The sequence below is a fragment of the Xenopus tropicalis genome, chromosome 9, assembly GCF_000004195.4.
Source record: "Xenopus tropicalis strain Nigerian chromosome 9, UCB_Xtro_10.0, whole genome shotgun sequence".
Taxonomy (NCBI): Eukaryota; Metazoa; Chordata; class Amphibia; order Anura; family Pipidae; genus Xenopus; species Xenopus tropicalis.
The window spans coordinates 3,950,775-3,974,210 of record NC_030685.2 but is presented as its reverse complement, the minus strand read 5'-3'; the positions used below and the strand labels follow the sequence as shown (position 1 = coordinate 3,974,210).

General features: G+C 47.2%; 3 protein-coding genes across 3 annotated transcripts in view; all 3 read left to right on the top strand.

The window, feature by feature from the left end:
- The window catches only part of h2ac14 (H2A clustered histone 14), a 1,193,713-nt gene that overhangs the window by 278,103 nt on the left and 892,174 nt on the right, over positions 1-23,436 (top strand).
- Positions 1,508-9,202, top strand: LOC101732789 (oocyte zinc finger protein XlCOF7.1-like). Its single transcript, XM_031893000.1, has 6 exons — positions 1,508-1,621; positions 5,606-5,746; positions 5,857-5,994; positions 6,093-6,222; positions 6,779-6,784; positions 6,881-9,202. The coding sequence occupies exons 1-6, from the start codon at positions 1,526-1,528 to the stop codon at positions 8,623-8,625; spliced, it is 2,256 nt and encodes a 751-aa protein (XP_031748860.1). The 5' UTR covers positions 1,508-1,525; the 3' UTR covers positions 8,626-9,202.
- On the top strand, positions 13,299-23,284 carry LOC116407577 (oocyte zinc finger protein XlCOF7.1-like; the record flags this gene model as incomplete). Its single annotated transcript, XM_031893088.1, has 5 exons — positions 13,299-13,388; positions 13,486-13,615; positions 21,047-21,548; positions 22,269-22,586; positions 22,923-23,284. Coding segments are annotated over 5 exons (1,209 nt in total), but the record flags the coding sequence as incomplete, so codon positions are not given.

The following is a 23,436-nucleotide window of genomic DNA, read 5'->3' as shown; positions in this document are numbered from 1 at the left end:
TGTCAGTGTCATCAGGGTCGGACTGGGCCACCGGGACACCAGGAAAAATCCCAGTGGGCCCCAGCTGCCCAGACCCGACCGCTCCTGCCCAGACGCGTTAAATTTACGCTCTCGGGGGAGGACGTCAGGTGGGGACCCCCCTGCAAGGGGGATTAGGTGGGCAGTCCAGGGGGGGCACGGGCACCTGCAGGGCCCCTAAGGCGGGAGCCCCGGTGGGCCCTTCACCCCCCAGTCCTTCCCTGAGTGTCATTCTGTGGCAACTAAAGCCAAATTGTTGAATTTGGATTTTTTAGCCATTTCGACCCAAAGTAAATCTTGGAAAATCGCAGTGTTTTTCCTCTGTGACTTTTTCGAACTTGTTATTAAGTAAATGAGCCCCCAAAAGTGAATCCTGATCCCCGGTTGGGTGACAGACATCAGGGCTGCCCCATATAAAGCAGGACTGTAGGGAGGTATGAAATGGATTCAGAATATTGCATTAACCCCAGGCATGATATACATATGGGCATGTTAGACTACAACTCCCAGCAGCCCCAAGGCACCCTGAGAGTTCTAGTTTAGGGAGGAAGTGCAGCAGCGAATGGCAGCCCCCACATCACATGACACAGTAGTACAATCACACAGCAGGTGCAGCAGGAAGAAGGGGGCAGTGCAGGGAGTTTGGGATGGAGAGGCTGGAACAGCAGCAAAGAGGGGGAAATAGGGAGCTTCATTCTACACTAGTCAGTCCCATTGCATGCTGGGTATTGTAGTTTTACAGTAACCTTGGCAGTAGGCAAACTGTTACACAAAAACTACATTACCCAGCATGCATAGGGAGAGGCAGGCCAGGTACACTAGGTGGGAAATGGGAACATTGGTGAGTTTCCAAACTACAAACCTGCAGAGCCCCCCCCCCCCCCCCAAACTGTTATGTGCAGAGATCCCAATAAACAAGAAGGTTATTGGCTCAATTGCTGGATTGGAGTGTTGGTACAGTTTTCCATGTTTTAATGTTCCACTAGCCTGAATCCATACCTTGGTGCATTTGTACTGAAAACCTGCCTGAGCTGTAGCCTGTTAGCCCAGTGTGGCAGAAACACCATCAGCCTGGCAACCCTGAAGGGGTTAATATCATGAAAAGCTCAGTTATTCTTACACTTACACAACTATCTGTGAGTTTTCCCTCTGTCCCTAACTCTGCAGTCTGTGAGTTTTCCCTCTGTCCCTAACTCTGCAGTCTGTGAGTTTTCCCTCTGTCCCTAACTCTGCAGTCTGTGAGTTTTCCCTCTGTCCCTAACTCTGCAGTCTGTGAGTTTTCCCTCTGTCCCTAACTCTGCAGTCTGTGAGTTTTCCCTCTGTCCCTAACTCATTGTCCCGCCCTTGTGCTCACTGATCCAATCATTCTTCTCTGCCGCTCTCTGTCCCGCCCACATTCCCCTCCCAGCCAATGAGTGAGTGTCCCAGCTCCTCAGTTCCCTCCCTCACAGCTACAGGCAGCAGAGCAGTGTGGGAAAGAGGTGAGTAAGGGAGCGGGGCTGCACTAATGGTGGCACTAAAGGAGCAGTGTTACCCAGAGGGAAGGGTTTGTTCTTTACATGACAAGCAGAGGGAGGAGCTGCCTGTAGCGCTAGGGATGAAGGTAAAGCATCTTTTCCCATAATCCCTTCTCAGCACAAAAAGACACAGGGCACCGAGCACAACATTACCCAGCCCCCACCCCCACTGGGGCTACATAGGGGGGGAAACAGTTTACCCCAGGGCAGTGCTGTCCAACTGGCGGCCCGCGACCCCCCTCTGTGTGGCCCCCCACCTGTCTGGCTGCTTTGATTGCTTGCCTTTGTGTAAGATATAAATGGTATCAGTACTGAGATTAACTGCCCCCCCTGCATGGCTCACACCTCAGACATTCCCTCTGACACATCCAGCATTGTGTCTCTGTATGCTGCCTGTGTGTGCTATAGGGCTGGCATAGTGTGGCACACACAGGCAGGGGGGGCAGGAATAGTATGGCACACACAGGCAGGGGAGGGCAGGAATAGTGTGGCAACAACACAGGCACAGGGGAGGGGGCAGGAATAGTGTGGCTACACACAGGCAGGGGGAGGGCAGGAATAGTGCTGGCCACACACAGGGCAGGGGAGGGCAGGCAATAGTGTGGCAACACACAGGCAGGGGTGGGGCAGGAATAGTGTGGCACCACACAGGCAGGGGAGGGCAGGAATAGTATGGCACAACAGGGCAGGGGAGGGCAGGCAATAGGTGCTGGCACACACGGCAAGGGGAGGGCAGGAATAGTGTGGCCACACACAGGCAGCGGCGAGGGCAGGAATAGCTGTTGGCACACACAGGCAGGGGAGGGCAGGAATAGTGTGGCACACACAGGCAGGGGAGGGCAGGAATAGTGTGGCACACACAGGCAGGGGAGGGCAGGAATAGTGTGGCACACACAGGCAGGGGAGGGCAGGAATAGTGTGGCACACACAGGAGGGAGGGCAGGCATTGTGTGGCACACATAGGCAGGGGAGGGCTGGAATAGTGTGGCACACACAGGCAGGGAGGGGAAGGTATAGTGTGGCACACACAGGCCAGGGGGGGGCAGGCATTGTGTGGCACACACAGGCAGGGGAGGCAGGTGGTTGGCACAACAGGCAGGGAGGGCAGGTATAGTATGGCACACACAGGCAGGGAGGGCAGGTATAGTGTGGCACACACAGGCAGGGGAGGGCAGGAATAGTATGGCACACACAGGCAGGGGAGGGCAGGAATAGTGTGGCACACACAGGCAGGGGAGGGCAGGAATAGTGTGGCACACACAGGCAGGGGAGGGCAGGAATAGTGTGGCACACACAGGCAGGGGAGGGCAGGAATAGTGTGGCACACACAGGCAGGGGAGGGCAGGGGGGAATAGTGTGGCACACACAGGCAGGGAGGCAGGAATAGTGTGGCACACACAGGCAGGGGAGGGCAGGAATAGTGTGGCACACACAGGCAGGGAGGGCAGGAATAGTGTGGCACACACAGGCAGGGGAGGGCAGGAATAGTGTGGCACACACAGGCAGGGAGGGCAGGCATTGTGTGGCACACATAGGCAGGGGAGGGCTGGAATAGTGTGGCACACCCAGGCAGGGGAGGCGGAATAGTGTGGCACACACAGGCAGGGGAGGGCAAGGCATTGTGTGGCACACACAGGCAGGGGAGGGCAGGTATAGTGTGGCACACACAGGCAGGGGAGGGCAGGAATAGTGTGGCACACACAGGCAGGGGAGGGCAGGTATAGTGTGGCACACACAGGCAGGGGAGGGCAGGTATAGTGTGGCACACACAGGCAGGGGAGGGCAGGCATTGTGTGGCACACACAGGCAGGGGAGGGCAGGCATAGTATAGCACACAGGCAGGGGAGAGCTGGAATAGTGTGGCACACACAGGCAGGGGAGGGCAGGTATAGTGTGGCACACACAGGCAGGGGAGGGCTGGAATAGTGTGGCACACACAGGCGGGGGGCAGGAATAGTGTGGCACACACAGGCAGGGGAGGGCAGGAATAGTGTGGCACACACAGGCAGGGGAGGGCAGGCATAGTGTGGCACACACAGGCAGGGGAGGGCAGGTATAGTGTGGCACACACAGGCAGGGGAGGGCAGGAATAGTGTGGCACACACAGGCAGGGGAGGGCAGGTATAGTGTGGCACACACAGGCAGGGGAGGGCAGGAATAGTGTGGCACACACAGGTGGGGGGGGCAGGAATAGTGTGGCACACACAGGCAGGGGAGGGCAGGAATAGTGTGGCACACACAGGCAGGGGAGGGCAGGCATAGTGTGGCACACACAGGCAGGGGAGGGCAGGAATAGTGTGGCACACACAGGCAGGGGAGGGCAGGAATAGTGTAGCACACACAGGCAGGGGAGGGCAGGAATAGTGTGGCACACACAGGCAGGGGAGGGCAGGAATAGTGTGGCACACACAGGCAGGGTAGGGCAGGCATAGTGTGGCACACACAGGCAGGGGAGGACAGGAATAGTGTGGCACACACAGGCAGGGGAGGGCTGGAATAGTGTGGCACACACAGGCAGGGGAGGGCAGGCATAGTATAGCACACATAGGCAGGGGAGGGCAGGAATAGTGTGGCACACACAGGCAGGGGAGGGCAGGAATAGTGTGGCACACATAGGCAGGGGAGGGCAGGCATAGTGTGGCACACAGGCAGGGGAGGGCAGGCATAGTAAGGCACACACAGGCAGGGGAAGGAAGGCATAGTATAGCACACATAGGCAGGGGAGGGCTGGAATAGTGTGGCATACATAGGCAGGGGAGGGCAGGAATAGTATGGCACACATAGGCAGGGGATGGCAGGCAGAGTATGGCACACACAGGCAGGGGAGGGCAAGCAATACTCTGCCTGCTCTATGCTGTCTGTATGTGCCATACTCTGCCTGCCCTATGCTGTCTGTATGTGCCATACTCTGCCTGCCCTATGCTGTCTGTATGTGCCATACTCTGCCTGCCCTATGCTGTCTGTATGTGCCATACTCTGCCTGCCCTATGCTGCCTTTGTGTGCCATACTCTGCCTGCCCTATGCTGCCTGTGTGTGCCATACTCTGCCTGCCCTATGCTGTCTGTATGTGCCATACTCTGCCTGCCCTATGCTGCCTGTGTGTGCCATACTCTGCCTGCCCTATGCTGCCTGTGTGTGCCATACTCTGCCTGCCCTATCCTGCCTGTGTGTGCCATACTCTGCCTGCCCTATGCTGCCTTTGTGTGCCATACTCTGCCTGCCCTATGCTGCCTGTGTGTGCCATACTCTGTCTGCCCTATGCTGCCTGTGGGAGGTGAACCTGGCAGGGGTTTGTTCTGGGAGTTCGTTAGCTGTTGGAAATAGCCATTAAATGGTCCCTAAGGTGTGTATGTATGTGCTGGGGTTGCTGTGCTATACACAGAAGAGGAGGAGGCATATGGATTTAAGTGTGTGTCTTAATATGACATAATATAATTCTTTCACATATGAATGAAGGGTGATATCTCTTCAGTGAGCACCAACCATTGGGTATTTGCTGTGTTGCCACATTAATGTGGGGAAGGTCTTAAAAGCTCTTGTGATAATATGGGTGTAGTTCGAAGTGGGTGCGGTTTAAAAAGGGGGAGTGGTCAAAACTGGCTTCCATTATCGGCCCTCCACCATGTAGCCCAGAAAAATTCCGGCCCTCAGTACCACAGAAGTTGGTCAGCACTGCCCCAGGGGGTCTGTCAAATGCCCCCCCTCTGCAAAACCAAAGGGCTGTTGGACTGTGAAGTGGGGGCTGCACTGGGGTTAAAGAAGACTCTGCCCCTGTTACCTGTATAGAAGGGACTTTGCCTTAAGGCGCCGTATATGTGCGACCATTGGTTACAGGAATGATCATCCACTTATGTTACGAGCTGAATCATCAGACCTGTAGGTACAAACAATAGGATTCTGCCCCCGTCTGATTCAGCATCAACCTACTGCCAGTGTTTGGCACCTTGAGTGATTGACAAGATGATCAACATCCAAGGCTTTTGCCGATATCAGTCTCCTCATTAACTCACCTACACGCACCGAATATTGTACATAACCTCAATGTGTAAGTGCTTAATTCCACTTCCAGGCCCCTCCCTCCCACAAGGAGCCAATGGGAATGTGGGAGGAAGCGAGTGACCCAGTGATGGGGAAGAAGGATAAAAATGAGGAGCGGAAGGAGAGAATCCTGAATCTCACACTGGAGATTATCTATCTGCTGACTGGAGAGGTGAGGGGGGCACTGTGAGTGGCACAGTGAGAAGAGACTGTCTGTCTGTACAAAGGGGGTCTCTCTGCTGCGTTACACACTCATCATTCTCTCTCCCTCTCAATACATAGGGCTACGTCATCCCTAAGAAGAAGAGCCCAACTGTGGGTTTGGGGGCCCTGCATGCCCCTGGCTCCGTCATACAGAAGGAAAATGACAAGAAGATCCTGGAACTCATCTCCAACATCATCCAGCTGCTGACTGGAGAGGTGGGTGCGGCCCCCCCAATCCCCCCTTATTGTTTAGTAACAGTGTATGATAATCCCTTTCTCTGGCTGGGGGATGACTGTAACATTGTGTGTGCCAGGTTGCCATAAGGTGTGAGGATGTTTCCATCTATTTTTCCTTGGAGGAGTGGGAGTATATAAAAGGAAACAAGGCCCTTTACAGGGAAGGGATAAAGGAGGAGGAGGAGCCCCAGCAGCTCCGCCCACTGGGTGAGTAATGGTTTCTATCATATACAGAGCATAGAATGCAGGATATCAGGCCGTTTAAGAGGCACATGGAAAGTCAGTAGTAACATATATTTAGTCATGTCTCTTCTGTGCCCGACTTAAATAAACAACTAGCAGGGAGGTACATTTATTTAGCACAAAGGGTTAAACTTGGTGCAACTGCTGGGGGGAGGAGCTATAGAGGGGCCTGTAGGACACTGACTGATAAGCAGCTGCAATAGATGTTTATGGAAGGGGACTTTAGGGTCCCAGTGATGTTGCGGGGGGGGGGGGGGACCAATAATCAGTCATTCCCTTGCTAAAAAGTTCAAATAGATCCTGATACAAACAGCTGCCGTTACTCTATAATAATCAGTTCATATAAATAGTTCCATTAATTAATGTGCTAATAAGTCAGTCACTTCATTGGGGGGCAGTGGAGTTTACCCTGAGTTTAAATGACTTTAATGACTTGAACCTTCCTTATTTTATTTTGCATAATGACAAAATACAAGTTATTTCCCTCAGATATATCTCTGATCTCTATCCTTCCCTTTAGCAGCCTGTGAGTATAAAGATGGGAGCGATGTTACAGCACATACGGAAGCAACTTTATGTTGTAATAATGATGGGAATCTCACAAACCCTGATGTTTCTCAAGCGGAACAGCCCCCACCGGCCAATGGGATTAAAGAGGAAGAGGCTTCATGTGAAGAGGAAACCCAATCAGATTGCAGCATTAATCCCCTTACAGAACAGATACAGGGAACAGACACACCTACTCCTATCATGGGGTGCAGCCTGAATAACAGCTCGGCAGAGGATTATATATCAGTTGTTATTAAAGAGGAAGAATCTTCACGGGAAGGGGGAAACCAATCAGATTGCAGCATTAATCCCCTTACAGACCAGATACAGGGAACAAATACTCCTATCATGGGGAGCAGCCAGAATACCTTACAAATGATGGATAATAATCATGATGAAAATTCCCACCAATCTCCACATAAATCTCACATAACAAAAAATACATTACGTAGGAAATACAGCTGCAATGAGTGTCAGAAACATTTCAGTAATAAGAAAGGCTTTCATAAACACCAAAGAACCCACAAAAGAGAGAAACTTTTTCCTTGTTCTGATTGTGAGAGATGTTTTTCAAACCGATCTGACCTCAATCGTCATCAAAGGACTCACACAGGGGAGAAACCATTTTCTTGTTCTGAATGTGGGAAATGTTTTTCAACCCGATCTCAACTCAATTTTCATCAAAGGACTCACACAGGGGAGAAACCATTTTCTTGCCCTGAATGTGGAAAATGGTTCTCAAGTAAATTTGATCGTGATTGTCATCAAAGGATCCACACAGGGGAGAAACCATTTTCTTGTTCTGAATGTGGGAAATGTTTTTCAACCCGATCTCAACTCAAACGTCATCAAAGGACTCACACAGGGGAGAAACCATATCCTTGTCCTGAATGTGGAAAATGTTTCTCAAGGAAACTTTATCGTGATTGTCATCAAAGGACCCACACAGGGGAGAAACCATTTTCTTGTTCTGAATGTGGAAAATGTTTCACAAGCAAATTTTATCGTGATTGTCATCAAAGGATCCACACAGGGGAGAAACCATTTTCTTGTTCTGAATGTGGAAAATGTTTTTCAAAGCAATCCCAACTTAAAATGCACTATACAACTCACACAGGGGAGAACCCATTTTTTTGTGTTGAATGTGGGAAATGTTTTTCAGACCAATCCCAGTTTAAAACTCACCTTAGAACCCACCCAGAGGGGAAACCATATTCTTGTCCTGAATGTGGGAAATGTTTTTCAGTGCAATCCCGCCTTAAAACTCACCAAAGAACCCACACAGGGGAGAAACCATTTTCTTGTTCTGAATGTGGGAAATGTTTTTCAAAGCAATACCACCTTAAAATTCATTATACAAACCACACAGGGGAGAAACCATTTTTATGTTCTCAATGTGGGAAATGTTTTTCACAGCAATCCGACCTGAAAGTTCATTATGGAACCCACACAGGGGAGAAACCATTTTCTTGTTCTGAATGTGGGAAATGTTTTTTAAGAAAATCTAATCTAGATCGTCATCAAAGGACTCACAAAGGGGAGAAACCATTTTTATGTTCTCAATGTGGGAAATGTTTTTCACACCAATTCGAATTGAAAGTTCATTATGGAACCCACACAGGGGAGAAACCATTTTTATGTTCTCAATGTGGGAAATGTTTTTCACAGCGATCCGACCTGAAAGTTCATTATAGAACCCACACAGGGGAGAAACCATTTTCTTGTTCTGAATGTGGGAAGTGTTTTATAAAAAAATCTTATCTAAATAGTCATCAAAAGACTCACAAAGGGGAGAAGCCATTTTCTTATTCTAAATGAAGAAAAATGATTTGCATGGAACAGTAGTCTAAAAATACTTTCAAAATGAGGAAAACCGTAAACTCGTTATACAAAGGAAGCATCAGGCAAACATTCTCTTTCAAGCAGATTCCATCTTAATATATGTTTCAAGACTCCTGATGGGCACTGGGCAATTCTGAGACTGGGGGGCACCAAAGCAGAATGCACCATAAGTACCTTCCCCCGGCACTGGCTCTGCATTGGGAACTGAGGAGCCCTCTGGGATATATCTCCCCCTCCCCCCAACAGATAATATTCTGGGTTTTATTGAACAAGAAGGGACATATTCCAAGGGGTACGAGCCCCCCAGGGTATCACTTGGGCAGATGCTGTTCCCTAATGCTCACACAGTAGGTAACATAATGGGGATATACCCAGCTGGGAATGACTTGCCGGGTACATAGGCTCTTACTGGGTAAATATAAAGCCTATAACATCATCTTGTCATTATTAACCCAATGTCATTTCCAATGGGGCATTTGTTGGGATGAAAGGAAAGGGGGTTACACCATTATCCTATAAAGGGTCTCTTTACATTAAATCAGTTTTGTGAAAAGCCTTTGTGTCAGTCCGATTTATTGGTGCAATTTATATTTGTTTTTCATGCTTGTTAATAAGACAATGAAAATATATTTGTTATTATTGTCTGGGCAGGATTTCCCTTTGGAATAATAGGGAGTCACTACCTCTTACAGGATCAGTGGTGGAACTTGTGCCCAAAGAAGTGGAGTTTGCAGCCACAGTAACGTCACACACCAAATGGACTATATATGCAATATATGATTACACAAATACGGTGATTATGGAAAACCGTCACATACAGTCACATATGTAGGAATATGTGTGGGGACTGTGCATACATACCTGCAAGTGTAGGATATTAATATCATTTAATTGTATGAATGTACATAGGGCACAAGATATCTGTATAGATTTACACAGTGAGTCAGATGGTAATTAAGTGGATAAGTTGGGAATGCTGTGAGGTGCCTCTGTGGGGGTTCCCTTGGGGTTTATTATAGGGGGGGGATCAACACCAAGATATCCCAGGAGGCCAACTGGGGGGTCTTTAGCATTTCAAAGTGGAACTGTTTGTGCAGTTGTTTATGGTGAGACGGCTCCTTAGGGCTCTGGCACACGGGGAGATTAGTCGCCTGCAACAAAACTCCCTGTTCACGGTGACTAATAAAACTCGCCAATGGGATGGCATACGTGGGGGTGCGATTTCAGTGAAATCGGGCAAGTTGCCTCGAGAGGAAACAATGGAGAAAGCAGACCCCGCAGCCCCGGTCTCCCAGCCCCCCACCCTGTCACCACAGGGGCTGCTTCCTCAATTGTTACACCATTGGCCAAACACAGTTTGTGGCCACACCCCCAAAATATCATACTAAGCACTGCAGGGCAGACTGTGGCCCCCAAGCATTTAATGACAGTTGAATCCCAAAATGGAGACAGTTGAATCCCCAACCGCTCTCCCCATAACAATGAGACCTCCCCATAACAGTGAGACCTCCCCATAACAGTGAGACCTCCCCATAACAGTGAGACCTCCCCATAACAATGAGACCTCCCCATAACAGTGAGACCTCCCCATAACAATGAGACCTCCCCATAACAGTGAGACCTCCCCATAACACTGAGACCTCCCCATAACAATGAGACCAACCCGTCACAGTGAGACCTTCCCATAACAATGAGACCTCCCCATAACACTGAGACCTCCACATAACAATGAGACCTCCCCATAACAGTGAGACCTCCCCATAACAGTGAGACCTCCCCATAACAGTGAGACCTCCCCATAACAGTGAGACCTCCCCATAACAATGAGACCTCCCCATAACAATGAGACCTCCCCATAACAGTGAGACCTCCCCATCCCTTGGGCTCCAGGCAGCAGTGCTTTACATACTGCGAGGAAATTGTGTCACAGTCTCAGCGGCGCAACTATCGTGCACTGGGCCCCCCTGCAAAATATCTCCAGAGGAGCCCAGCACCCAGCTATCTGCTGCCCCGCCCACTCCCCGCCCCCTGCTCTCCGCTCAATTGCCCACCTGGGATCCCCCTCCTGCCGGCACGTAGGGGATCATTTGGGGAGGGGGGACTGTGACCATGGGATCTGCTTCCGCTAAAGTTACCCCACTGCAGCCAAACTGGCCGGAAAAAGGGACATCAAGGGGCAGATTTACTAAAACTTTCTGATTTCTCTTTTTTTTATTTTCAAATTCAACTAAATTAGTTTTCCTGAATGTCAAATATTTATTTTAAAAAAAGTCTCAGGGAAAATCCTGAATTTATCGAATACCTGCAGTGACAAAAAAATCAAGTTTTCAGACAAAACCCAGCGAAATCTCAAAAGTTTCGAGACAAGAGAAAGAACTTCAAGGAAAGGGGAGGGGCCTTTGCCATTGGCTTCTACATGAACTCAGCGAGTTTAATCTGGGGAATTGTTGGATTTGGATTTTATGTGACTTTTTTAATACAAATCAGAATTGAGTTATTGAGTAAATGAGCCCCCAAAAGTCCCAGCAGCCCCAGGACATCCTGAAGGGATTAATATCATGAAAAGCTCAGCTATTCTTACACTTATGTAGGGACCCATAGGGTTAAGTGCCCTATGGCTTCCTATCCCTACTTTATGATATCTGTACTGTTATAGGGCAGAGCCCTCTGATCTCAGGTTACAGTTATTAGGCTGCCCCCTATAGGTTTAGCCCAGGTTGACCACTCCCCTTGGCAGACTATATAGTGTGGGAGTGGCTTCCTCTCTGGCCGCACGCTTTGTTCTGGACAGATCCCAACTGAACCTGGACCGGACATAGGCCCAGAAGCCATTTTGTACCCTAGGGGACCTCATACCCTAGTGATAAGTCGGGGACAGGGCCCCGTGAACGAGGTAAAGCCAGCACAGTCAGATTTATTAATAGCACCCTCTAGGAGTGGTGAGTGTAGTCAGTTTATCTAGAAAGGGCAGTCAATAGCCCCAACCAGGAGTTGTAAAAGGGTTTAGCCTACCCCGGCTCTGTAGTCGTTCTTTAGGGACCGGTTTTATTAGACGCCAGGTACCAGTGTTAGGAGCTCTCCCCTGGAGCACAGTCGGCCGGAACACTCCCTTCTGAAAGGTCTATATCTCGGGTGTCAACTAATCCTCTGTGCATCCTCCAAGTGGGGTATTCTGTGCCTAAGTGTCACCCTTGTATCTTCCATGGTAATCACAAGTCCGGTACTGCTGTGTCTGTGAGTATAACCCTGCTGCACTATTCCAATTGCGCCTTTATTCAATAAATTGTACTATAGTTGATCAGCAAGAATCCTCTGGCGTCCATCATTTACTATCTGCACACCACACCTCAGCTAGTTGTAGTTCAACTACACCCTCGCTCCATCTTAATTCTCCCATATAGCAGAGGCTCACCCCTTTGTATTAAGTGTCACAAATGTAACCCATGCTCTCTATTCACTACTAGCCTGGGTTTGTTCCTAAAGGGTCAGAAAAGCGTTACACTTACAAAACTATCTGTGACTTTTCTCTGTTTACAGGGTAACCCTTTTGAAATAAAAAATAACAAAAGTGGTATAAAGGTGATACCTTGATTGGCTAACTAAGATAACCATAGCAAGCTTTCAGAAGATTTTAGTTCCTTTTTCAACATCACCTTTTCCTGCTAATTTTTCCCTCTGTCCCTAACTCTGCAGTCTGTGAGTTTTCCCTCTGTCCCTAACTCTGCAGTCTGTGAGTTTTCCCTCTGTCCCTAACTCTGCAGTCTGTGAGTTTTCCCTCTGTCCCTAACTCTGTGTCCCGCCCTTGTGCTCACTGACCCAATCATTCTTCTCTGCTGCTCTCTGTCCCGCCCACATTCCCCTCCCAGCCAATGAGTGAGTGTCCCAGCTCCTCAGTTCCCTCCCTCACAGCTACAGGCAGCAGAGCAGTGTGGGAAAGAGGTGAGTAAGGGAGCGGGGCTGCACTAATGGTGGCACTAAAGGAGCAGTGTTACCTTGTTGTTCCCAACACATGAGCTGATTCCCAGGGACACTTTGCTACTGAGTCAGTGCAGTTTCTGTGGCAGCTCCAAGCCCAACCCACCCACCATAAGTGAATTCCTCTCCCATTTGGTACCAAGGCCCCCCTGCAGCCTGAGGGGAAGCACTGAGGGGCCCATTCTTGGCAGGAAAGGGAAAGTGTTGATTGGCAGACATTGCATCATTAGAGGGAAGTTTAACAGGGGATTGTGGGATTGGTAGTTCAGCCCATGGCTAGACTAGTTATTCTATTCCCTGCTTGGAATTGTTTTGGGGGATATTGCTGGGAATAATCCCCTATAGAAATGTGTAAGTGCTTAATTCCACTTCCAGGCCCCTCCCTCCCACAAGGAGCCAATGGGAATGTGGGAGGAAGCGAGTGACCCAGTGATGGGGAAGAAGGATAAAAATGAGGAGCGGAAGGAGAGAATCCTGAATCTCACACTGGAGATTATCTATCTGCTGACTGGAGAGGTGAGGGGGGCACTGTGAGTGGCACAGTGAGAAGAGACTGTCTGTCTGTACAAAGGGGGTCTCTCTGCTGCGTTACACACTCATCATTCTCTCTCCCTCTCAATACATAGGGCTACGTCATCCCTAAGAAGAAGAGCCCAACTGTGGGTTTGGGGGCCCTGCATGCCCCTGGCTCCGTCATACAGAAGGAAAATGACAAGAAGATCCTGGAACTCATCTCCAACATCATCCAGCTGCTGACTGGAGAGGTGGGTGCGGCCCCCCAATCCCCCCTTATTGTTTAGTAACAGTGTATGATAATCCCTTTCTCTGGCTGGGGGATGACTGTAACATTGTGTGTGCCAGGTTGCCATAAGGTGTGAGGATGTTTCCATCTATTTTTCCTTGGAGGAGTGGGAGTATATAAAAGGAAACAAGGCCCTTTACAGGGAAGGGATAAAGGAGGAGGAGGAGCCCCAGCAGCTCCGCCCACTGGGTGAGTAATTACATTACATTAACATTTATTTATAAAGCGCCAACATATCCCGCAGCGCTGTACAATAAGTGGGTTACATACATTGGACATACAGAGTAACATATAAAGCAATCAATAACCGATACAAGAGGTGAAGAAGGCCCTGCCCAAAAGAGCTTACAATCTACAAGAGTAATGGTTTCTATCATATACAGAGCATAGAATGCAGGATATCAGGCCGTTTAAGAGGCACATGGAAAGTCAGTAGTAACATATATTTAGTCATTTCTCTTCTGTGCACGACTTAAATAAACAACTAGCAGGGAGGTACATTTATTTAGCACAAAGGGTTAAACTTGGTGCAACTGCTGGGGGGAGGAGCTATAGAGGGGCCTGTAGGACACTGACTGATAAGCAGCTGCAATAGATGTTTATGGAAGGGGACTTTAGGGTCCCAGTGATGTTGGGGGGGGGGACCAATAATCAGTCATTCCCTTGCTAAAAAGTTCAAATAGATCCTGATACAAACAGCTGCCGTTACTCTATAATAATCAGTTCATATAAATAGTTCCATTAATTAATGTGCTAATAAGTCAGTCACTTCATTGGGGGTCAGTGGAGTTTGCCCTGAGTTTAAATCAGGGCTGTGGAGTCGGTAGATAAATTCTCCGACTCCTCAGTTTCTGATACTTCCGACTCCGACTCCTCTTTTTTTTTTTTAAAGTTTTTATTTTTGCATTTTTCAATTTAACATAAAATAAAACAGCAAAAGGAGAGAGAGAGGAATAGAGTAGAGCAGTAGGGGGGTAAGGAGAGGGGGGAGGGAGGGGGAAGAGCTGTAGAGCTGGGGAGATTGGGACCAGTTTATTTCTGTTGTTATGGTGTATTGTCCGTGATGGTTCCTGGAGTTTCATGGAAGGCAATCCAGGGGCCCCATATTGCATCAAATTTTTTAGGACAACCCCGTGCAAGGTAGGTCAGTTTCTGGTTGGTGAGAGTGTTGTTGACTAAAGTTCTCCAGAATGGGAGGGTTGGAGGGGCTAAGGATTTCCATTGCAGTAGAATGGCCTTTTTGGCATAGTAGAGGAGCTGGAGGTAGCAGAGTCTAGAACAGGGGTGGGCAAACTTTTTGGCTCGGGGGCCGCATACACTAACTGACGGGCCGGACCGGGCCGGGACAGCGTTACACTGCTCCCTCCTCCAGCGACCCGCAGCTTCCTCCGCCCCGCTCTTCTGTTCCCCGGCTCCCCAGTGCATTTCTTTTATATGGTTGCGCCCCGTGCGTGCTGACGTTGTGCGCACGCACGGGGCGCAACCAATCAGAGCCCGTCATTCTATTAAGGGGCCCGGAGACGGCGGGCCGGATTGAAAGGGCTAACGGGCCAGATGTGGCCCACGGGCCGTAGTTTGCCCACCCCTGGTCTAGAATGATGTGAAAGTCCCAGGTCCTCGGACACTCCCAGTAGGCAAACAATAGGTGACAGAATCCGGGGAAAGCTTAGGGCATCTGAGATATAGTTGACAATTTCCTTCCAAAAGACCTGCACCGCTGGACAGTTCCAGAACACGTGTATACATGAGCCAGTGTCCCGGTCACATTTTATACAAGGGTCTGGGGAAACATCTTGGACAGCCTGTATGGCGTAAGGTATACCTGGTTTAAGAACTTCATTTGTATATACCTGTCCGCTAATGATATTGTCAAGTCTGGAATTTGCCTTAGAGCATCTACCCACGTTTCTTCAGTCAAGCTAGGTATGTCTCGCATCCATTTCTCTCGTACCTTCGCCAGTGGGTCTGGGTTGGCCTGCCATAGGGTGGTATAGTACCAGGATAGGGGCTTGGTGAGGTTTTCCCTGCGTATGTATTTTTCTAGGGTAGTTTCTTTCAACTCTACCGGTCTGGTAGGAAATTGGGAGTGAAAAGCGTGTCTGAGTTGAAGGTAGTTAAAGTGCATTGTTTGGGGGATTTGGAGGCTTTCTCTAAGCGTTTGGAAATGTTTTTATGTCTCCATTTGTTAGTATGTCTTGTAGGTGTTTAATTCCATGGGAGGCCCATTGGGCGTTGTTGGTTAGGGAGATGAAGTTGGGTAAGGAGCAGTTGCCCCATAATGGTGTCCAACGTGACCACGTTTGTTGTGGGCCTTGGACATGTCTGAGGGCCTTTTGAAAAGCAGTGATAACTGTGCGCATAGGGATGGTGGTTGTGTAATGTTTTGAGTTTCCTCTGTATGGTAGGTTTGCTAGAGCTTCGAGTGAACCCACGATATTTGCTTCAAGTAGCGTGGATGTATTGTCCTGGTGTGGGGTTAGCCACCAGTGCTCATAAATTAATTGGCTGGCCAGATGGTATAGTCTCATGTTAGGTAGGGCCAGGCCTCCCTGAGTGACAGGGGCTTGCAGGGTTTTTAAGCTTATGCGAGGGTGTTCTCCTGCCCATAGAAACCTTAGGATCAGGGAGTCAATGCGTTTAAACCATTTGGCACGGGGAGGTACTGGCGAATTATGAAAGAGATATAGGAACTTTGGGAGAAATACCATTTTTAGTAGGTTAATTCTACCCTGCAGAGTGAGGGGTAGCTGTGCCCATGTATCTATTTTGTTGGATAGATTTTGTACTATCGGGGTCAGATTTCCTTCTTCGAATTTGGTATGTTGTTTGTTAATGACCACCCCCAGGTATTTAAATGATTGTACCACTTGTAATTGTCCAATCTGCTTTGCTTGGGGTGGGGGAAGTGGGTCTATAGGGAAGATTAGAGATTTTGATTGGTTCACTCGTAGTCCTGAGTAGATACCGAATTCCTCTATCTGGGACAATGCATTAGATAGCGCTTCATTTGGGTTGGCCAAATATCAAAGCATATCATCCGCATATAATGATACCTTTTCTATTAGTCTGCCGGCCTGTAGTCCCTATATTATTATATTATATTATATATTATATTATTATATTGGGGGAGTCCCTGAGTAGTGTTGCTAAGGGCTCTATCGCCAGTGCAAATAGCAACGGTGAGAGAGGGCACCCCTGCCTCGTTCCGTGCTCAAGTGGAAGGGGGTCAGTTAATCTTTCATTAACCAAGACCCTTGCTTGAGGTTGCCAATAAAGTGCTTTTACCCAGGCTCTGTACCTGCCACCCAGTCCAAAGCGTCGGAGAATTTCCCACAGATAGCCCCAAGACACTGTATCAAAGGCTTTAGCTGTATCGAGGGATACCACTATTCTGTTGTCATGGTCATATTCTAGGTTATTAAATAGCCGTCTGATATTTCTGTCTGTAGCATAAATTCGGTTTGGTCGGGGTGGATTACTGATCTTACAATTTGTTTTAGCCTGTTAGCTAACACTTTTGCAAAAATTTTAGTACAGGTATCGGACCCCTTATCCGGAAACCCGTTATCCAGAAAGCTCCGAATTACGGAAAGCCTGTCTCCCATAGACTCCATTTTAATCAAATAATTCAGAATTTTAAACCTGATTTCCTTTTTCTCTGTAATAATAAAACAGTACCTGTACTTGATCCCAACTAAGATATAATTACCCCTTATTGGGGCAGAACAGCCCTATTGGGTTTATTTCATGGTTAAATGATTCCCTTTTCTCTGTAATAATAAAACAGTACCTGTACTTGATCCCAACTAAGATATATTTACCCCTTATTGGGGCAGAACAGCCCTATTGGGTTTATTTAATGGTTAAATGATTCCCTTTTCTCTGTAATAATAAAACAGTACCTGTACTTGATCCCAACTAAGATATAATTACCCCTTATTGGGGGCAGAACAGCCCTATTGGGTTTATTTAATGGTTAAATGATTCCCTTTTCTCTGTAATAATAAAACAGTACCTGTACTTGATCCCAACTAAGATATAATTACCCCTTATTGGGGCAGAACAGCCCTATTGGGTTTATTTCATGGTTAAATGATTCCCTTTTCTCTGTAATAATAAAACAGTACCTGTACTTGATCCCAACTAAGATATAATTACCCCTTATTGGGGGCAGAACAGCCCTATTGGGTTTATTTAATGGTTAAATGATTCCCTTTTCTCTGTAATAATAAAACAGTACCTGTACTTGATCCCAACTAAGATATAATTACCCCTTATTGGGGCAGAACAGCCCTATTGGGTTTATTTCATGGTTAAATGATTCCCTTTTCTCTGTAATAATAAAACAGTACCTTGTAATTGATCCCATCTAAGATATAAATAATCCTTATTGGGTGCAAAACAATCCTATTGGGGTTAATTAATGTTTTATTGATTTTTTAGTAGACTTAGGGCTCTGGCGCATGGGGAGATTTAGTCGTCCGCGACAAATCTCCCTTGTCACGGGCGACTAATCTCCCCGAGTTGCCTACCCCTGCCATCCCACCGGCGAACATGTAAGTCGCCGGCGGGATGGCAGACGCGGTGGGGCGATTTCAGGAAACCGCCGAAAAAGACTCGCGAGTCTTTTTCGGCGATTTGCGCAAAATCGCGCCGCCGCGTCTGCCATCCCGCCGGCGACTTACATGTTCGCCGGTGGGATGGCAGGGGTAGGCAACTCGGGGAGATTAGTCGCCCGCGAACAGGGAGTTTTGTCGCGGGCGACTAATCTCCCCCGTGTGCCAGAGCCCTTAAGGCATGGAGATCCAAATTACAGAAAGACCCCTTATCCAGAATACCCTTGGTCCCGAGCATTCTGGATAATGGGTCCTATACCTGTATCACAGTTTAGTAAGGATATGGGGCGGTAAGAATCGCAGTCGTCTGAGGGTTTGCCAGCTTTAGGGATGAGTGTGATATGTGCCATGTAGCATGATTCTGGGAGAACATTGGCGTCTGTTATGTTATTATATAGGGTGCATAGTTTGGGGGACAGTGTTTGAGAGTGGGCTTTGTACCACTCAGCTGGGAGGCCGTCTGGACCAGGGGTGTGGCCGGGTGGCATATCTGCAATTGCTTCTTTTATCTCTTCTATGGTGATATCTCTGTCTAGATGCATTCTACTATCTGGCGGGATGGATGGGAGTTCTATGCTATCTAGGAAGTTACATAGTTGTTCTTGTGGGGGGGGGGGGTGCGTATGTACTTTGGAAGTATTGTTTGAAGCGTTCCGCTATGTGTTCTTGTTGTGAGAGTGTGTTTCCATTATCATCTTTGATGTTTGCTATTATATTGTGGGGGTTAGCATCTTTAGCTATCATCCCGTTTTTCCCCCCTTTTTCAAACCAGAAGGCTTTGCGGTATAGTTCTCTTTGAGAGAACTTTTCCACATACAGTGAGTCGAGGTGCCTCGGCGCGTTTGCCAGCTCCTCCTTGTAGGTGCTATTAGGGTCAGTTACTACTTTCTGCTCTGCTTTTTCTTGGGATATTTTAGCCGTGTTAATATTGGCATCATTCTCCCGCCTATTAGTCGCTATCAAAGATATATAGAGACCCCTGGTAAACGCTCTACATGCGTCCCATGTTATTTGCTCAGAGGCCGTGTCTGTGTTTTGTTCCCAGTATTCGGTAAAGGCCTCTGCTACTTTCGGGGTGGAGATCCACTTTGGTGGGAGTCTCCACATCTGGGAGGGGTTATTTGTGTTATCTGTGAGGGATAGGATTAAGGGGGCATGATCAGAGCAGAGTCTGCTGGTAAAGTACACTTTGTCTACTCTTTTTACAAATTCTGGGTTGGCCAACATTAGGTCTATCCTAGACAGAGCTGATGTAGTGATGGTGTAGCAGGAGTATTGCCTGAGTTGGGGGTGCTTCCACCTCCATTCATCTGTAAGGTTGGTAGCCTCTATCCAGACCGGGAAGGAGATAGGCTCCGCCCAGTTACCAGTGACTCTATCTATGGAGGGGTTTGGTACCATGTTGAAGTCTCCACACCATATTGTTGGGAAGCTGCCAAGAATTGCCACTTTTTGTATAATATCAGATAGGATTTGTAGTTCAGCTGGGGGAGGGATGTATACATTGATCAATATATCGGTCGTTCCTTGTATGGTGCATTTTAGAATGAGATATTTGCCTGCTCTATCTGTGATTAGGCGTTCAAGATTAAAATTTAGGTTTTTTTCTGACCAGTATTGCTACTCCCCTTGAGTATGTGGAGAATTCTGCATGGTACAGGTATAGGACCCATTATCCAGAATGCTCGGGACCAAGGGTATTCCAGATAAGGGGTCTTTCCGTAATTTGCATCTCAATACCTTAAGTCTACTAAAAAATCAATAAAACATTAATTAAATCCAATAGGATTGTTTTGCATCCAATAAGGATTATTTACCGTATTTTTCGCCGTATAAGACGCACTTTTTCTTCCCCAAAACTGGGGGGGAAAAGTTGGTGCGTCTTATACGGCGAACTGTCTTCCTCTCTGTGCCGCGGCTCTCTGCCGCATCCTCGCTTTCATAAGGTTGCGCCCATGACGTCACACGCACAGGGCGCAACCTTATAAAAGCACAGAAACTGCTGGGAGCCGCGGCACAGAGAGGAAGACATCACGGGAGCCGGAGGCCACTGGGGCGAGGTTAGGGGGGAAATGGAAGGTGCTTGGGGGCCCTGGGGAAAGCTGAAGAATGCTGGGGGTGCCGTGGGGGAGCTGGAGGATGCTTGGAGGCCCTGTGGGATGCTGAAGGATACTTGGGGGGGTGCCCTGGGGGAAGCTGAAGGATACTTAGGGGGGTGCCCTGGGGGAAGCTGAAGGATACTTAGGGGGGTGCCCTGGGGGAAGCTGAAGGATACTTGGGGGGGGCCCTGGGGGAAGCCTCATTATATGCCCAGAGACAATTAACTTTATACAGTTGATATAAAATATTTTACTACAGTATTTGGTTCAGAATCTTTTTTTTCTAGATTTTTCTCCTTTAAAATTAGGTGCGTCTTATATTCTGGAGCATCTTATAGGGCGAAAAATACGGTATATCTTAGTTGGGATCAATTACAAGGTTCTGTTTTATTTCTACATAGACAAAGGAAATCAGGTTTAAAATTCTGAATTATTTGATTAAAATGGAGTCTATGGGAGACAGGCATTCCTTAATTCGGAGCTTTCTGGATAACTGGTCTCCGGATAAGGGGTCCGATACCTGTACACTGCTGCAATCCAGTTGCGTTTAAGGGTACGTACCCATTGTCCTATTAAATGTGTCTCTTGGAGCATGATTACATCTGCTCCAGATTGACTCCTCTGGTTTTAATATGCTACTGTATTTTATACATTCATACAGCCAATGAAAAGCTTCATGGTCGCTCAACGTGTTCGTTTATGCACTGGGGGCATTGGGCTTTATTCTTATAGCAGAGAAGTCATTAATTATGACTGTTTGTGAATTGGGACATTTAAATTTGCTTTATTTTTTTTCTTTATTCCCATTTGAATTTAGTCGGAGTTGGTTCATATTTCATTTTCATAATGACAAAATCCAAGTTATTTCCCTCAGATATATCTCTGATCTCTATCCTTCCCTTTAGCAGCCTGTGAGTATAAAGATGGGAGCGATGTTACAGCACATACGGAAGCAACTTTATGTTGTAATAATGATGGGAATCTCACAAACCCTGATGTTTCTCCAGCGGAACAGCCCCCACCGGCCAATGGGATGAAAGAGGAGGCGGCTTCATGGGAAGGGGGAAACCAATCAGATTGCAGCATTAATCCCCTTACAGAACAGATACAGGGAACAGACACACCTGCTCCTATCATGGGGTGCAGCCTGAATAACAGCTCGGCAGTTAATTATGCATCAAAGGAGGTAAAGGAGGAGTTAATTTATTCATGTGAAGGGGGAAACCAATCAGATTGCAGCATTGATCCCCTTACAGACCAGATACAGGGAACAAATACTCCTATCATGGGGAGCAGCCAGAATACCTTACAAATGACGGGTAATAATCATGATGAAAATTCCCACCAATCTCCACACAAATCTCACATAACAAACAATAAATTACATAGGAAATACAGCTGCAATGAGTGTCATAAACACTTTAGTAATAAGAGAGACTTTCATAAACACCAAAGAACTCACAAAAGAGAGAAACTCTTTCCTTGTTCTGATTGTGAGAGATGTTTTTCAAACCGATCTGACCTCAATCGTCATCAAAGGACTCACACAGGGGAGAAACCATTTTCTTGTTCTGAATGTGAGAAATGTTTTTCAACCCAATCTCAACTCAATTTTCATCAAAGGACTCACACAGGGGAGAAACCATTTTCTTGTCCTGAATGTGGAAAATGGTTCTCAAGTAAATTTGATCGTGATTGTCATCAAAGGATCCACACAGGGGAGAAACCATTTTCTTGTTCTGAATGTGGAAAATGTTTTTCAGACCAATCCCAGTTTAAAACTCACCTTAGAACCCACACAGGGGGGAAACCATATTCTTGTCCTGAATGTGGGAAATGTTTTTCAGCGCAATGCCGCCTTAAAATTCACCAAAGAACCCACACAGGGGAGAAACCATTTTCTTGTTCTGAATGTGGGAAATGTTTTTCACAGCAATGCCACCTTAAAATTCATTATGCAAACCACACAGGGGAAAAACCATTTTTATGTTCTCAATGTGGGAAATGTTTTTCACAGCAATCTGACCTGAAAGTTCATTATGGAACCCACACAGGGGAGAAACCATTTTCTTGTTCTGAATGTGGGAAATGTTTTTTAAGAAAATCTAATCTAGATCGTCATCAAAGGACTCACAAAGGGGAGAAGCCATTTTTATGTTCTCAATGTGGGAAATGTTTTTCCCACCAATTCGAATTGAAAGTTCATTATGGAACCCACACAGGGGAGAAACCATTTTCATGTTCTGAATGTGGGAAATGTTTTTCAACCCAATCTCAACTCAAACGTCATCAAAGGACTCACACAGGGGAGAAACCATATCCTTGTCCTGAATGTGAAAAATGTTTCTCAAGGAAACTTTCTCGTGATTGTCATCAAAGGATCCACACAGGGGAGAAACCATTTTCTTGTTCTGAATGTGGAAAATGTTTTTCAGACCAATCCCAGTTTAAAACTCACCTTAGAACCCACACAGGGGGGAAACCATTTTCTTGTTCTGAATGTGGGAAATGTTTTTTAAGAAAATCTAATCTAGATCGTCATCAAAGGACTCACAAAGGGGAGAAGCCATTTTTATGTTCTCAATGTGGGAAATGTTTTTCACACCAATTCGAATTGAAAGTTCATTATGGAACCCACACAGGGGAGAAACCATTTTCATGTTCTGAATGTGGGAAATGTTTTTCACAGCGATCCGACCTGAAAATTCATTATAGAACCCACACAGGGGAGAAACCATTTTCATGTTCTGTATGTGGGAAATGTTTTTCATACAAATCTAGCCTTAAAACTCACCATAGAACCCACACAGGAGAGAAACCATTTTCATGTTCTGAATGTGGGAAATGTTTTGTAAAAAAATCTAATCTACAAAGTCATCAAAGGACTCACACAGGGGAGAAGCCATTTTCTCTAAATGAGGGCAATGATTTGCATGGAACAGTTGTCTAAAAATACTTTCACACTGAGGAAAACCGTAAACTCGTTATACAAAGGGAGCATCAGGCAAACATTCTCTTTCAAGCAGATTCCATCTTAATATATGTTTCAGTATTTACAGAGAGGAACACATTTGTGCCCCATAAAATATTTCCTTAAGAGAATCCTAAAGACTCCTGATGGGCACTGGGCAATTCTGAGACTGGGGGGCACCAAAGCAGAATGCACCATAAGTACCTTCCCCCGGCACTGGCTCTGCATTGGGAACTGAGGAGCCCTCTGGGATATATCTCCCCCTCCCCCCAACAGATAATATTCTGGGTTTTATTGAACAAGAAGGGACATATTCCAAGGGGT

What these genes read in the sequence shown, in the direction of transcription:
- LOC101732789 (XM_031893000.1), top strand. Translation starts at nt 1,526, where the DNA reads ATGGTGGCACTAAAGGAGCAGTGTTACCCAGAGGGAAGGGTTTGTTCT. An exon ending in TCTATCTGCTGACTGGAGAG is followed by an intron (nt 5,747 to 5,856) that starts GTGAGGGGGGCA and finishes CTCAATACATAG; the next exon opens with GGCTACGTCATCCCTAAGAA. An exon ending in TCCAGCTGCTGACTGGAGAG is followed by an intron (nt 5,995 to 6,092) that starts GTGGGTGCGGCC and finishes TGTGTGTGCCAG; the next exon opens with GTTGCCATAAGGTGTGAGGA.